The sequence below is a fragment of the Peromyscus maniculatus genome, chromosome 9 (assembly GCF_049852395.1).
Source record: "Peromyscus maniculatus bairdii isolate BWxNUB_F1_BW_parent chromosome 9, HU_Pman_BW_mat_3.1, whole genome shotgun sequence".
Lineage (NCBI taxonomy): Eukaryota > Metazoa > Chordata > Mammalia > Rodentia > Cricetidae > Peromyscus > Peromyscus maniculatus.
Window position 1 is genome coordinate 76385303 of NC_134860.1, and position 17462 is coordinate 76402764.

Consider the following 17462-nt stretch of genomic DNA (forward strand, 5'->3'; position numbering starts at 1 on the left):
TGTTGTTGTTTTGTGTAAGTGTATATTAGTGCATGTGTGGGTGTGAGCACCTGTACCTGCACGTGTGGAAGCCAGGGGTTGATGTTGGATATCTTCGTCTAGGACACTCCACTTTAGTTTTTTGGGATGGAGTCTTTCCTTGAACCTAGAGCTCGCCCATTGGCTAGACTGGCTAGCCAGCAAGACCTCAGGACCCTCCTGTCTCTGTTTCCCATCACCGCAATTTGGGTGGCAAGTAATTTATTGACCGATCCATCTCCCTTGCCCCGAACACACTGACTTCTAATTCATTCTGATGAGTAGCTGACAATCATCCACACTACACAATGCCGTCGATTCTTAACAGAAATGTGTATGTGTGGTTCATGGGGGATGAATTTCACGGACAGAGGAGGTATGAAGGCTAGCGTGTGTGATGCAAGCAGGCAAGGAAAGACTCATCAAGCCAGACTGGTAGTTCACAATTACAATCTCAGGACTTGAGAAGGTGAAGCAGAAGGATCAGTGTGAGTCTGAGGACAGCCTGGGCTACATAGTGATTTCCAGGCCAGCCTGGGCTACAGTGTAAGGCCCTGTCTCATAAGCAAGAAAGATAAGGCACATACAGGATTTTAGAATAAACCACCTGGAGATGAAGCCAGTGGGAGATCTGAAGCATGACCCCTACATAAATAAGGCAAAACGAAGCCAGGAGTGGGACTTCTCCTTCAGATGAGTATCTATTCAACCAGTACTTTTCAACCTGGATCCTACAATCATGTAAGGGTGGTGTCTCTCTTCACATCAGGGTGGAGAGGGTACTTGTGCATGCCATATGGGCAAGTGCTAGGAAATGCTAAAATATAAGGATTGTCTTGCCCAAAACATCCCCGTGGAGTTTCTAACTGAACACCACATTGAAAAAAGGTGTCCAGCCAAGCATCTCTCCATGTGCTGTTCAAGAAGCCTGTCTGCTACTTCCCAAGCTCCCATAAGGCTTTGCAGTGGCTTCAACCATCACAGAAAATGGAGTTTGATATTGATGTGGTTGTTCTTTTCCTTTGTCTTTTGTTGTTTGTTTTTGTTTTTTCAGTTCTGTTTTGTTTTGTTTTGTTTTTTGAGACAGGATCTCTGTGTAGCCCTGGCTGTCCTGGAACTTGCTTTGTAGACCAGGCTGGCCTTGAAATAAGAGATCCACCTGCCTCTGCCTCCCAAGTGCTGCGATCAAAGCTATGTGCCACCAGCTGAGTTTGATTGTTTTAACAACAGCTTAACTTGCCCTCTTTCTTCCAAAAGTCAAAGTGCTTCATGAACATCTACTTATCAGTAGTTAAAAAAATAGTCTGAACTAAACGCAAAGGGAAAACACATGTTTATAACAACCAAAGTGCAGCCAGAAATAACACCTTCTCCCTCCAATTTAATTAGATTAAAGTAATCAGAAAGATGTATACCCTTACTAACCAAACCTCAGGAACAAACTAAAAGGTATCCGCTCTATACCTGAAACTCCTAGAAACAGTCTTTTACCAAACACACGCACATGGATGCATGCTTTATTATTCTAGTCATGCAGATATAAACATGATCTGGGGCTGGAGAGATGGCTCAGCAGCTAAGAGTACTTGTTGCTCTTCCAGAGGACCAGAGTTTGGTTCCCTGCACTGAAGTTTGGCAGCTCACAGCTGCCTGTGACTCCAACTCTGAGAAATCTGACTCCCTGTTCTGCTCTCTGAAAGTACCAGCACATATGTGGCATACTTACATAGACACATACACACACATAAGTAAAAATAAACATTAAAGTTCTAAAATATATAAGGATAGTCTGTAAACATGGGTGAGGTCCTACCATGAAACAAAATTATTTGCAATGCATATTTATTCCATTTATTTTCTTTGGAATAATTAGTACAAATCAGGGAATGTGAGTGTTCACTGAAGGGAAGCTGCCAACCTTTTTTTATTTTACACAAGAGCCTCACTGGATAGCCCCGGCAGGCCTGGAACTCCCTATGGCAACCAGACTTGCCTGGAACACACTGAGACCGGTTTGCCTCTGCTTCCCTAGTCCTGAGATTAAACGCATGTACCACTGTACCCAGTTCAATCGTACTTTTGAAAAAGGGTCATTTAAGTCAATAAGTATCCTACCAAACCAGACATGTGTGGGAACTTGATATGAAGGACCACTGAATTCAGACCTCAGGAAAGCAGGATTCTGTAATGGCTTCCTACTAGACAAGAGCTGAACTGAAGGGACCATGTGGCATTAGGAAATGCCTGGATACCCTAAGCAAAGCTCATTAAGCTTGCGTCCTACAAAGCAACCAACCAAAGGCCTTCCTACAGAAGCTGCGGGCCCCAGCACTTCAATGCTCAGGCTGTGGTTAATCACCAGCATGGACTCCAAGGTCAATTTCTCCACATTAAACTCCAACTAGTGATGCTTTAAAGTGTCGAAGTTCATACAGCTTTTCCGCTATTGAAATGCCCTCTGGCCAAGATTCAGTAATTAGCACAATATTGCACCAGTTAATAACAGCTCATGGCTTGGAACAAATAAAAGAAGTGGCATGCAAAGACTGTCCTTTCTCTCTTCAAAAAAGAAAAAAGAAAAGAAAAAGAAAAAATGCCAGTGGCCAGACCTCACTTGGACCCCTCAGCCAATTTTATCACATGCCTAAGTTAAATTCAATTGCTGACTCTTTCTTCAAATACTTCACAAATGCCCTTGACAACCACGACTCACATCCCCAAACCTTATCAATTACTGTGAAAAAAAAAAAAAAGAAAAAAAAGAAAAAATCAGGATTACATAGCAAAGTTAACTTTGAATTGTCCGCTTATTTGCCTCCTTAAGGATGACAAGTTAGAAATCCGCTTTATAACTGTAACCAGACGTGCTTTCTCCTTCAGGTGCCCAGGCGAAAGGAAGGGACGAAGCTGGAGAGCAACAGGTCCGGAGTAAAATTGTTGGGGGAAACTGCAAGAGTTCTCAGAGTGACCAAATATATGCAGCTCCCACCCAACAGCGTATTTCGGGGTGCACAGCAGTCTGGATAGAGGATTTGCATGGGTGAAATACCATTGTAGCTACTGGATATTTGCATAACAGTAAATTAGAAATGGAAAGATGTGCAGGGTGGCCGATGATTTGAAAGGCCCTTTCAGTCAATTGAGTATGTCAGGTACCAAGTTAGATGCTGGGGGGTGGGATTCTGAACAAACAAGCACCCCGTCTTCATGAGCTCAGCAACCTGAGTCACAGTGACTACACAGTGACCTACATGTGTGCCTGCAAACACATGCATGTACCTGATTTTAAATGGATGGTTAGAGCTGGGAAAGCAAGCATATATCCCCAGTACCACACACACACACACACACACAGGGCACTTTGAAAATGCACCTATCAGATGATCAGATGTGCTGTGGTGAGGAAATGAACTTTTTTTTTCTTTGTGAACTTCCTTGAAACCGATCATCCTTTCATAGGGTTAAATGAGGCAGGATGCTTGACATTTGGGCTGCTTCCTTATCGGTTTTTCAGACAAGCTGCCTGCCCACCTCACATCAGATGTGCAGTCGTGACTGCTGTCCTGGGTGGGGAGCAGCCAGGAAGGCTGCCATGAGGACAGGGAAAGTGAGAGCGGAGTGTAAAAACAAAAGCAGCTCCATCCTCACATATACCACACACATACCACACACACACACCACATACACACACACTACTCACACAGTACACACACCACACATATACACACACAACTTTACAAGTAGCATTTTAGAAAGGCTTTTTCTCTTTGCAAACCAAAGTATGTGGTAAAGATACAGCACAAGCCACATGCCCTTTTCCCTTTGTCAGGCCTGGTGGGAGAAAGGCGGCCTAGCCTGGATCCAGATCTTTTCAAAATGTAGGCAGAGGCACAGGCAATCAGAAAGACACAGGGTGCTCTTTCACTGCTAACCATTTACACGTGAGTAGATTTGATTTGCGTTTGTTTTTAATTTTGTTTTTGTTTTGAGTCTAGGTTGGCCCTGAACTTCCAATCCTCCCGCTGCTGAGAATTTATATTGTTTCTGATCGCTGTCTTTAAACTATAATAAATCTGGCTTGTTTTATCTTAAATTGTAAAGGTGTTCTCTGATACCAGGTGATTTCATTTTCACCCAAATGCATTCAGAAATTCCAAATATTTCATCCAGAACTTACAAATGTAATACAACTTAAAAGATAAAACTATCCATTATTTGACATCAATACCTAAAAGTATAAAAGGTTTTCAAAATATATAAAAGTGAAAAGAATTGTAGATTGAACCCTTGTGTACCCAAAGCCCACCTTCAACAATTATTCACAAACGGCTAGAAACCATGCCTCACATTTAAGCTGTGAGCTCCCTACACCTGCACAGATTTCTATCAGTTATTCCATCAATTATTCTATCAACTAATTTGAAACATTTCCAGACATCACAGCATTTCATGTCATGTGTAAGAGTTTCTGAACGTATCTCTTAAGTGATTAGGATTTCCTTGAGTATCAAGTGTGGATTCCACACTCAGTGAGATGCAATCAGAATACTCAAATAAAAATGGTTTTCCTAATACAACTACTCTAGTGACGGGAAACCTTTTTAAGATGTAGTTATAGACCTGGGCTCAGAATAGTGACTGAAATATTTTAAGTAAGTCTTAGAGACACTTTGTAGCGACTGGGGACTAGAGGTATGGGGCACTTAGTGGAGGTTTGCCTAATGCACACGAAGCTCTGTGCCTTTAATCCCTGGCACCACACCACATGAACGGGGCATAGTGGGTGCCCACCTGCAACCCTAGCTCTTGGGAGGTGTAATGTCCTTGGCTACACGACAAGTTTGAGGTCAGCCTGGGCTACATGAGATCCTAGCTAGGGAGAGAGGGAGGGAGGGAGGGAGGGAGGGAGGGAGGGAGGGAGGGAGGGAAGGAAGAAGGGAAGAAAGTAGGGAGGGAGGGAAAGGGGAGAAAGAGAGATGGAGGAAAAAAAAACAGGAGAAAAATTGTACCCAGAAATCTGATGCTTTTAAATTATCCAAAGGAAAATCATCTGGCTTCGCTTGCTATCTCACGTGTTTACTTCTGGAAAAGGTCGTTTTATTATTATTCTTGTGCCATCAACACTATTGTGTGATGGAAGGTGACCACACCATTAGGGTGACAGACATCTTAGGCCACCCCACTGCCATAGAACTCCTTCCTCCACAGCCATGCCAAGTCCCAGGGTTCCTAGCAAACTAAGGGTTCCTAGAACATGTTCGCTCCACACTTCTTTCTGGGGGGAAAATGACACTGGGAACTACTGCATCTTCAGACCTAAAGTCGCTTTACAAAGAATCATAATAGTCGTTATAACATGCTTATTGGAAACATGCTCTATCCCTTGGCACCACACACATAGGGTCATAGGGACTGCATATACAGTGATCCTAAGTCCATCCCATAGCATTTAATAGTGCTACACACTGTGCTGGCTCTTCATACACATGCATTAAAACGCCAGATGGTAGAAAACAACAGAGTAAATGTTTGTTTACTCACTTTCATAAGGATTTGTGTGATTCATATCATAATCAAACCACCCAAACCTTGTCTGAGGAAGAAAAATCTCAACAGGTAACAAGTATGATTATTAACATGGGTTTGCAGAAGTACTGGTTTATGGTCTTTCTATTTTTGCATTAGTGGGTAACCACAGCAGTGCTATAAACTGCAAACCAGTAGATCTGAATACTTAACAAAGCCTATGATCCAAAGGGCAGTTCAAGACTTTGGCACATGTCAAAAACCCACGCAGTCCAAACAACGGCACATTTTAATGCATCCAGTTTGGATTAGTAATCACCTTTGATTCTGGAAACAAACGAAGTCCAAACCCTACTTTCTTTTCCCATAAAAATATGCACAGTCAGCCCCCCACTTCCTCTGAGAAAGAGTTCATAGCAGCAGACAAGAGTATTTGAATGAATCCAACCAACTGCACTGCAATTTCCAAGAAAACACAAGAGCACAAACCACCAGAAAGCATAATATTACAAATTTACCCCTTCCTCTCTTCCATCTCCCCGCGGTTCTGAGTCTTTAGCGTGGAGCTTCTTCTTCTCTTCAAAGACTGGTTACTGGCTAGAATGTAGTCAGGCTGTACTAACACACACACACACACACACACACACACACACACACACACACACACCTTCCTTCCTCCGCGCACCTCACAGGCAGGCACAGTGGGGCTGTCCCTTCACCTCTCAGAGCCTGAGCTCCAGAGAAGCCCCAGAGCCCCAGCCCTGGGACCCAGAATATTTGGTAGCTCTGTCACTCGGAGAATCTGGCGACATGAGTGTCACCCCCAGGTGCTCCAACGACTACTGACATCCTCTCACTGTGGTCCCAGCGTCCCAGAAAAGCCAAGCAACCACAGGTTAGTTAGCGACATTGGAAAAGCTCTCACTTTTCCCCTAAATGGGTTAAAGTTGGTTCTTAACTGCGAGTGGGAAACGCAAGGTGGGGAGAAAGTGTGAGATCACTTGCACAAGAGGGGAGCGGCCAATGCTGCTTCTGGGGGGAAATTCAAACCCAACCTCTACCAGAACCAGAGTAGCTCAACTTCTGCGCACCGCACTGCGGGGAGAAGGCGCGGGTGAACCTGGCTGGAGGACCCCAAGTTCCCTTCCTTGGAGGGTCGCTTTCCCTTCCAGAATAGGCAAGATCCCAGGAGTCCAGCCCGAGGGCCAGACTCAGTTTCCCTCGGCAGAGAACCGGGCGGGGGAAGGCAGCCACTCACCTGCGCTCGGAAGTAGAGGAACAGAGCGACACTGCAGACCACCTGGCCCAGCCCCAGCCCCAGGAGGGCCAGGAACATTGAGCGGGAGGCCGCGGGGGGCGGCGGCGCGGCGGGCGCTGCAGGCGCGGGGTGCAGCGGACCCTCGTGCGGGGCGCCAGGGCCGCCGCCCATCTCCTCCGAGCCGCGCAGGTACTTGCTGTAGTCTCGGCTGGCCCGGCGCATGGCGCGGCGCCCCTAGCTCGGGCGCCCTGCTTCGCGATCGCTCTGTCCCCTCCTTGGTCTCCTGTCCCGCTAAGCACCGGTTCACCGAGGTCCTGACAGTGACTCTCCCGAGCGCGGGAGAGAGGGCAGGGTACCAAAGTCAGCCCAAACTCTTATAAACCTCGTGGAGAGGACTGGCCTCGGGAGCCAATCAGCCCCGGGGAGGCTGCCTCTGCCACTCCCACTTCAGCCCTCCTTCCTTTCCTTCGCCCTCCCCCCTCTTCCTCACTCTCACCACCCGGCCTCCTCCCTCCCCAGCAGGGCCCTCTGAGATGGAGGCCTTGGGTGGGTCTGGTGGTTCCTGGCTCCCTCAGCTTGCCCATCCTCAGTCTGCATCACTGGGCCTCAGTTTCCTCTGTGAGATTTAGAGAGTTAGCTTCAGTGGACTCCGAAGCCCTTTCCTGTCCACCACTCTCAAAATTTCAGATGAGAACATCCTGGGGATCCTGAGGTTTGGCCTCTGCTGTGCTTCCAAATATAGCCTCCCAGGATATTGGGAAGACTTGGGGAAATTCTAGAGCTCCCTCCGATGTCCCTCCCTCTCTCTTAAAAGCGACTTTACAGGAGGCAGATTTTGAATGATGCTGCATTGAGTCTGTGGGCTCCTATAAGGGAGGGAAGTGGGAAAAGGGAGGGGTGGGGAGAGCAGAGGAGAGGGGAAGAACTAGACCAAAACCAAAACGGAAGGGTAAAGCGTCACAAAGTTGCAAGCAGGCTTCCCAGGAAAGAGCTGTTCACAGCGAAGGGCAAAGTTAAGCTTCAGTGCTTAAGAAACCCTAAGGTGGAGGGCCGCTGAGAGGGCTCAGTAGGGGAAGGAGCTTGCAGCAAATCTCGATGACCTCAATTTGACCCCTAGGATCCTCAGTGTGAAAGGAGAGACCCACCTACTTCTGAAAGATGTCCTCTCACCAACACACACACACACACACACACACACACACACACACACACACACACACACACACGAATAAATGTGTTGTTGTGTTACTGTTTTTATTTCTTTGCGATAAGTTCTCTCTATGTAGATTTGGCTGGCCTGTAGCTTGTTATATGGACCAAACCGACCTCAAACTCATAGAGCTTGTCCTGCCTCCACCTCTGCCTCTGCCTCCCTAGTGCTGGGATTAAGGGCATGCACCGTGTACACAGCTAGAATAAATGTGTGTTTTTACGAATCTTTTTTCCAATGTCTTGATTCAGAATTACGCTCCTTGGGAAGAAGTATTAGCTTGCTTACAAGTTCAAAGAGTCTGATACATGTTCAAAGGTGAAGCGCTGCTTCTTGTAGTAGCTCTAAAACTTGGGGTGTGTCCATCTTCTTAAGTAGCATTTTGTTGTGCATTTTCTCTCTGCCTAGTTCTCTGGTGGACACTTCCACAGGGATCATGTGTCACTGGTGACCTGTCTCTGAGTTAGTGATGCTTTCCCACTTGGCTACAATAATATCTGTTGTTCCTCTTACTCTTTTAAAGAATCTCTTATCCAGGGACAATTGTGAACACGAGGAGGCATCGGTCATTTGGAAAGTATTGACTCACTGGGCTCCACAGAGCTTCCAGTGTTGACACTCTACATACCAATACCACTACACAATACCAATACCACTACCACACACCAATACACTACACAATACCAATACCACTACACAATACCAATACCACTACCACACACCAATACACTACACAATACCAATACCACTACACAATACCAATACCACTACCACACACCAATATACTACACAATACCAATACCACTACACAATACCAATACACTAAACAATACCAATACACTACATAATACCAATACCACTACACAATACCAATACACTACACAATACCAATACCACTACCACAATATCAATACACTACACAATACCAATACACTACACAATACCAATACAGTGCACAATACCAATACACTACACAATACCAATACATTACACAATGCCAATACACTACACAATGCCAATACCACTACCACAATACCAATACACTACACAATACCAATACCACTACACAATACCAATACACTACACAATACCAATACACTACACAATACCACTACCACAATACCAAAAGCCTAAATCGTTTCCATCACTTTTTTTATTTAATCACGAAAATCTTTAGTGGTTGGAAAAGTAGATCATTGTGGCAGAAGTTTCTCAAAGCTCTATCTTTTGTTCTCTTGAGAGCTTGAGTTGTATCATTAGCAACAAATGCTGACAATTGTTCTCAAATTGATAAGCACATCTTGTTCATTTTCTAGAACAGCCAAGTTTACCTATATTGTGATCAGCTTGCAACCCAGGCATCAGCGCTTCAGCAAGACAGCCGCCTCCTTCTATAGGAGAAGGTCCAATGCATACTTCCCATTTTTAAAACTCTGTATCCAAGTGTCAGGCTATAACAACCACAGTTTTTACTGGCCTACCAAGGACATTCTTTTGATTTTAGACTTATTCATTTTATTTTGTGTGTATGGATTTTCACCTGCATGTATGTATGTGCGCCGTGTGCATGCCCGGTGCCCTCTAGGTCAGAAATGGGCATCAGATCCCCTGGAAATGGAGTTGCCAATGCTTGTGAACTACCATGTGAGACCTGGAAACTGAACCCAGGTCCTCTGCAAGAGCAACAAGTGTCCATAACTAGTAAGCCATCCCTGCAGCCTCTGTCAAGGACGTTCTTAAGTGGAAATGGCTTTTGTTTTTCTTTATAGGTTTCATGTGGGCTTTCCTAGCTTTGCAGTAAGGCTGGATCATTTTGTCCATCAGTGTTAATGTCTACAGAGGAAGAACTGAACAAATACATAAATAAATGAAAACCATGGTCACAGCATAACCATAAAGATAGATGTGATCCCATCAAAGTGTGAAGACTACCCTTAGAGAAACCTTGCTCTCTTAGATGAAAACTTCTTTTGGGAAAGCCATGCATACTACAGCTAGTTTTAGTAAATATGATAAATACTTAACCAAAAGAAGTTTTTGAAGGTAGCAAAACTTAAGGATTATAAACAAGAGAGAAAGACCTGTCATCCAGGAAATGAGTCATGAGCAAGTGGGGAGGTTAGAATTGAGAAACACTAAGCCATGGGCCACTGTTGGGAATCCCTCCCTAGCCCACCTCCACATTCTTTAGCAATTAGGGTTGTCAGTCACTCCCCTTAGGCCCCGGTGACTGCTTCTCCTAGTTAACTGGGATAGGGACCCGGCTTTCCTAAGCATTTTCTACCCTGCCTTCAAGTCAACACGACAGAGTTCATCATCAGACCACCACAAACATAGAGGCTGATTTTTCATAAACCTGCTACAGTCTGAGACAGCCAGGTTCCATCTTCTGTATACATTACTCCCTATTCAGTTTTCAACTAAAGAAAAGTTTCTGTGACCAAGGTCAGTAAGTATCAAAAGTGTGTACTATTTTCAGCAACACCAAACGTGGCAAGTTTAAAGTAAGGAGACACTTGGTTTTAAATATGAGAACCAGATTGGAATCTAAATCTATGACACAAGGGCTGATTTGAGGTTGGATTTGAGAGATGACAAACTGTAGCGGTGCTAGAAGGCTGCACAGGCACCTGTCTGAGGTATAGCTCTCAGTGTGGAGATGCAGTCCGTCGTGGCAGGGAAGACATAGTGGAATGCGAGGCAGCTGGGTGCATTGTCTCCATAGTCAAGATGCAGTGACAGAGATGAATGCTGATGCTCATCTGGATTTCTCTTTTGTACACAGTACACGGCCCCGACCATCAAGGGAAGAGCAGAGAGTTAAGAACTCTGAAAAGGCTCCTGTGGTCTAAGAAAAAGCATTCAAAGGCAGCGTTAAACACACTGATTGAATATATCTTGTCCAGTTCTCTCTCTTCCTAGCTATCCAACAAGGGTATTTCACTTTTTGAACACTTCATTGTTAAGATAGGCATGGAGCTAGGATTATCAGCACCATAGAACTATGGAAAGACCTAACTTAGTTGATCTAGACAGCGTGTACTATGCCGATTATTGTTATTTGGTGACAGATATCACTTGATGTGTGCAAAAGAAGAGCAGTGGGTGACAGGTGAGAGGCTGGCAGGCTTCTGGCCCTGGTGGTCAGGTGAGGCCATAAATCAAAGAAAAGATGACAGAAAGGCTTAGTGATGCTATTGAGTTCAGCCATAGAAAGATCACACTTATCATTTCAAATATTCTCTTATCCATATTCTACATATAGAATTCGTAGATTTCTCCACATTCACTAGCTTCTGATCGATCTTTTCATCACACTGTTTGGATATATTTGATATGTATGCATTATCTTTGCAGTAAAATAAACATTTTGAGAGGGGGTGGAGTATTTGCTATTATAAGACAATGATTGAAATGATCATGGAGGCTAAGAGGGTCTTTTCATCTAGCTCCATAGACCTCCTGACTACTGCCAACAGAGAAACGTGTGCCCTCCTTCAGGAAGGATACTTTTCTCAGAGCCACTCCAGACCCCCAGACTTCCAAATGACACCCCCCTCTGGCAGCAAGAAGTAGCCAGACAGAAAATGATGGTCCCTATCCTTTACCTGTGAAAGGTCAGGAGTAAAGGAAATCCCCTACCTCGAAACCAGAGCCACAAGCCCAAGGCTTCAAGAAACCAAGCTGCCACCAATGGAATTTCAGAAAGCAGCCACCCACTTCACACACCCTGGAGCCAGAGATGCAAGCACACACCATCTGAGTCATCTCCCACTCTTCAGTTTATCAAAAAAACGAAGGAGGGGGAGGAGGAAGAGGAGGAGAAGCCAGGCCCTTTTCCCTCCTTACTCTCCATGCAAATAATAATAATAATAATAATAATAATAATAATAAAAATAATAATAACAATAATTTTCAGACCTGGCATATTCTCCTGTACCTTTGGATACTGAGCCACAGGGTTTCGGGGTGCCAACCTCTCAGACCAATATAGTCTGCTTTTGCCATTTTGAGGTGGAATCTATCCTTTCATTTTCCTTCATTGACTTATTGTTTACAGCAGCCCTCATAGCCAATGGTATAGTTCTAAGGTCTAAGAAGCAGAGAGACTTGAGAAATTCCAACCTAAAAATCTAGGAACTAGTGTTACCAAAGACCGGAGAAGGTTGTTTTCCTAACAACCATGACCAAGCAAGGAGAACTGGTTCTTCCTCCACCCTATGGTCTATTTGGGCTCCCAATAGATTGGGTGGTCTATTTGTAAAGGGTGATCCACTTCATAAAATCTCCTGATTCATGTGTTCCTTCCTTCCAGAAATACACTCATTGATCCGTAGATCTGTGCAGTCATATGTCTTAGTGTCCTGAAGCTCCACCACGCTGACATGTAAAATTAACCAGCATCCACTCTGTTTGGAAAAGAGTAAGTATTTTATAGTCTAAAGTTGGTGGTATTGAAAGAAATGTGTGGTGATATATTGTGTCTCCCAATATATTGTGTATCCTAATAAACTTATCTGGGGTCAGAGGACAGAGCAGCCACTAGACAGACATAGAGGCCAGAAAATGGTGGCACACATGCCTTTAATCCTAGCATTCCAGAAGTGAAGATCCATCTGGATCTCTGTGAGTTCAAAGCCATACTGGAAACAGATAGGTGTGGTAACAAGAGCCTTTAATCCCAGGAAGTGATGGCTGGAAGCAGAAAGGTATTTAAGGCGTGAGGATGAGGAACTAGGCCTGGTTAAGCTTTTAGGCTTTTGAGCAGCAGTTCAGCTGAGATCCATTTGGTTGAAGACTCAGAGGCTTCCAGTCTGAGGAAACAGGATCAGCTGAGGAACTGGCGAGTTCCTGAGGAACTGAGGTTGGCTGTGGCTTGTTCTGTTTCTCTGATCTTTCAGCGTTCACCCCAATACCTGGCTCCAGGTTTGTTTTTATTAATAAAAACTTTTAAGATTCATGCTACAGAAATGATTACCCTCGATGTTCTCCTGTGGGATAGTTTAAGCAAAATATCTCTGAACTGGTTAGTTATTGGTCTTCCTTTTCTATACTTCCATCTACTCAATTGCTACCCAAGCTGGCTCTTTCCTTCGAAGATGAAGCATTTTGGCTGCATTGCAAGGGTTTTCCTGCTAATTGCATCTGATTAGAAAGCCTTTCCTCCTTCCTGCTTTATTTCCCCCTAAATACATTGAAGAGGGAAACTGGAATTTTTTTTATCTGCTCTTCACTGCAATACCAATATTAAACTTCTTTTCCAAACTCTAAACGTGAGAGTCATTAATCATGAACATTCCTTTGAGATTGTGTCTCTCCAGAGAAGGCTTTTGTTGGTGCTTTCAAAGATGATGTTACATCTTCATAGTTGACAAGGTCAGTAAGAAATTGTAGTCAGAGCATCTAATTTTCAGGTTACTCCCATCATTGTTAGAAAGAATGAAACTTAGACTTCTGTTGACAATTAAGGTCCTGCTGGATGGCTCCAGATGACAGACCGTATGGTCTGTTTGCCACTCTACAAATAATAATCACACTATGAAACTTATTCCATAATGCCCTATGTATCCATTCATCTGTTTATTTGTTTGTTCATGATGAAATAGTAAATTCTGACTGAAAAAGAGAAAGTAAAGAAAATGGTGATCCCCTCAACTCTAGTAAATGGATTAAGATTTATTAAAACATGACCCTTTTCTGTATGAAATTGTGTCTAAAAAGGATAATTATACTAATTCTCTAATATTGCTCTTTCCTTTATCTTTCACTTGTTCGGCTCTTCTCTCCCCAGCAGATGCATCCTCTCTCCCTCTCTCCTCTTCTCTGTACCAAGGATGCTGATCCCCATTGCCTGTACTACCCGACTCGGCTTCACAAGGGCTGGCCAACATCACCCAGTGGAGGCAGTGGTCCAGAAGGCAAAGGGAGAAGGAAAATAATGTCTTGAGTCTCTCCCATCCTAATTCCCAGGCTCACTGAGATTCAAGTCATGGCTGACTCGCTCATATCCAGCCTTTCTCCTCCTTCACAGCTCTGGTTCTTTCTAGACTCTGGCCACATCTTTGTCTCTCTGTAACCCTTTGGGCCAAGGAGCATGTATTCATCTCTTATTTCAGATATAACAAATTTAGTGACTTAAAAATAATGAAGAAGTATATTAAAAAATAATGAAGAAATGGATTACCTTGCAGCTCTGGGGGTCAAAAGTCTAAAATGTCCCTGCAGGGGTTTTGAGAGTTGCTTGTTTTGTTTTGCTGGAGTTTTTGGAGGAGATCCCTTCCTCTTGTTTTTCTCCAGCTTCCAGCCTCATTCTGCATTCTCAGAACACAGGTCCCTTCTTTATCTTCAAACCCCATCAGTCCAATATCTGACCTCTGTTTCTGTCCTTACATATTCTCTCTGACTCCCACCCACCAGTCTCCCTAAGAAGCCCTTTGCTAACACTGTATCCACTCAGACAATAGGGTTTGTACCCTGATCTCAAGACCCTTAGCTTTAGTATATAGAATTATATGTATTATATATTATATATTTATATTATGTATAAAGTTATATATATATATATATATATATATATATATATATATATAATTCCCCTTTGCCCTATAGAGTCTTCACTAGTTAATTTAGGATTTAGGGTATGGCCATTTCATGGAAAGCGTTAACCTGTCTCCTGCAGTATAAGAAAGATTCATTTTTGCTTGTTTCTGGGTTCATTATTATTTCTTATTAATTTGCTTAACCCTTACCAAAGCTCTTTAAAGTCTTCAGTTATATCTCTCAGGTTTACCATGCTTTTCTTGATAGGACTTGGTGTGATATATAGTTGGCTTTCTGTATCCCTGAGTTTCACACCATTACCTTCAACCAATAATGAATGGAAAGTGTTCAAGAAAAAAAAATCTAGAAAGTTCCAAAAAGAAAAACTTGAAATTTTCACATTAAGTACTATGATGAACGTATGCAAAGTTATGTTAAGTGCTGTATGAGCATTGTAATATAAGTGATGCTATAAGTAATCTAGAGGTGACTTAAAGACCATAAGAAGGTGTACAGAGAGTGTATATTCTATTACTCCATCTTCTGTAAGGGCCCTGAGCATATTCAGATAATAAGTAATGACAGCACTTGCTAAATTAGAAACAAAGTACATCTGATATATGATCTTGGGTATTGTAATACACAGACACACATAAATATATACCTTTCATGCTAATAATTTTAAAGTACTATACTAGGATAAATAATAAGTACCTTACCCTTGAGGCTGGGTAAGCACAAGCAAACTTTATCCTGTACTTTACTTTATCCTTCACATCTTGGGCATTTTGTTTCTTCTCTGAGCATTTCTGCCCCTTCTAGTCTCAGGTCCAGGCTGCTTTTGCTCACTGAAGACCTCAAGAAATATCTATCTATCTATCTATCTATCTATCTATCTATCTATCTATCTATCAATCTATTTATCTATCTATCATGTATATAGTGTCTGTTTGCATGTATGCCTGCACACCAGAAGAGGGCATCAGATCTCATTAGAGATGGTTGTGAGCCACCATGTGGTTGCTGAGAAATGAACTCAGGACCTCCGGAAGAGCAGTGAATGCTCTTAACTTCTGAGCCATCTCTCCAGCCCCAAATCCCTCATTTATATCTAGGCTTCCACATAGTCTACCCAGCATTCAAATTGTCCTTTACAAACAACTTGTTCTCATCACATTTTCTTCAATCAACAACTAAATTAATATGACATGACAAGGTAATGTTGATTTATGTCAATGGGAAATCAAACAATGTTTTAGGTTGACGATCCATAGAGAAATGTGCTTGTAATAGCAAGTTATCAGACACAGGATGCACTAGTTCCTTTGCTCACACTGTGGCAGAATAGCTATCAAGTACAGCCATGCTCAGTGATGGAAATCTCCATAATGATGTCACCGCTAGGTCTGCAACAAGCAACCTTGAATGATAGCTTTTAAGTTACTATTAAGTCCATTTTATGTTGACATAAAAATATTAAGTATTGGACCTTGGAAACAAACTTTTGAGGAATATTGAAATCAGGAAGATTATTGCTGTTTCTGAAAATAATCAGATGATGTTGACGCATCTTGTATTTATTCCCTAGTCATTTCTGAATCTGTGCAGTCCAGTTTTGCTCATGAAAAACTAGCTTGTTGATGTTTCCTCGGTCCTATTCTCTGGAACTCCTATGGTGAGTCATAGCAAGCCCGTCCCTTCTTATTGTTATACATTCCTTTGTTATTGTTCATGAGTACATCCTTCATTTGATCTTCTATAATGGATCTTGGTTTAAGTTCCCAGCTATTGCCTTTTCGTTACTAGAGTTATCTGCTGGTTTTGAAAATGCAGACCTGAGTTTCTCCTCACACCTTTCTCTCCAGTCTTTTGTGATGCTTTCCTATATCTCAAGAATTTTCCTAATTCTTGTAGATTGTCCTCTCCTGTAGCTATCACTCTGTTTGTTTTCTTGGGTTCTTCTTTGGGGGTCCTTCATACTTTTAAAGGACATTTTGTGGGGGGTGGGGAGTGGGGAGTCTTGCTTTGATTCCTAGTATCAGGAGCTTTAATCCACGGTCTCTTGGCTCCAACATTGAGGCAGGCTGAACAACATGGGGGCAAGAACATGTGGATGCTACTCACCTCACATGAGCCAGGAAGCAAACAAAGACCAAGGGGTCTAGAGATAAAATGTGCCCTTCAAAAGCACCACTCAGGTGACACAACCCCCTAAGTTTCAACCAAACAGTGCTCTCAAATAATAATCTATTCATCAATTAAGTCAGAACTTTCATGATCCAGTTGATTCTCCAAAGCCCTATCCGCTGACAGCCGAGGCTTTCACACAGGACCTTTGGAAGGGCATGTCAGATCCAACCAGACATTCTGCCTCTGACTCGGATGACAGTTGATCTTAACTGTCAACTTTGACTGGGCTGAAATAAGCTGCTGGGAACACCTAGAAGGGATTTTCATGATCAGGTTATTTGAAGAGGAAGGTCCATCCAAAATGTGGGTGGGCAGTCCAGACCCAAGGAGGTCTGAGGGGAAGACTCACGTTGCCCTCATACCTTCACTTTTCACTGTAGGGTTGGTTTATCATGCTGCCACTTCATTTCTTCACTGATAGCAGAAGCTGGTTTCTTCAGGCTTCCAAGTAAACTGAAGGCCAGTGGCTCCCCAGGAATCCCTCGAGGCCTTCAGAGCTGCACTCAGATTTCTGAGGCATCCAGCTGTGTGGACCCAAAAGCTACAGGATTCTCAGCTTCTCCAGTGTAAATACAGCCATTGTCGGATTACCCAAAGTGTACCATATACATATATTAAATGATAAATCCCCATTTAATATATACTCATGCTATCCATTCTGCTTCTCTAGAGAACCACAGTATATCTCTCTAGGTTCATGTTTATCCTGCAATGCAAATC

At 43.2% G+C, this 17462-nt stretch overlaps 1 protein-coding gene across 1 annotated transcript in view; it reads right to left on the minus strand.

Moving 5' to 3' along the window:
* The window catches only part of Tnfsf11 (TNF superfamily member 11), a 30936-nt gene extending 23768 nt beyond the window's left edge, over positions 1 to 7168 (minus strand). The window contains exon 1 of the mRNA XM_006983823.3: positions 6803 to 7168. Within this exon, the coding sequence (XP_006983885.1) occupies positions 6803 to 7024 (222 nt within the window). The 5' untranslated portion in view covers positions 7025 to 7168. The remainder of the gene's footprint in view (positions 1 to 6802) is intronic.
* Positions 7169 to 17462: the final 10294 nt, after the last annotated feature.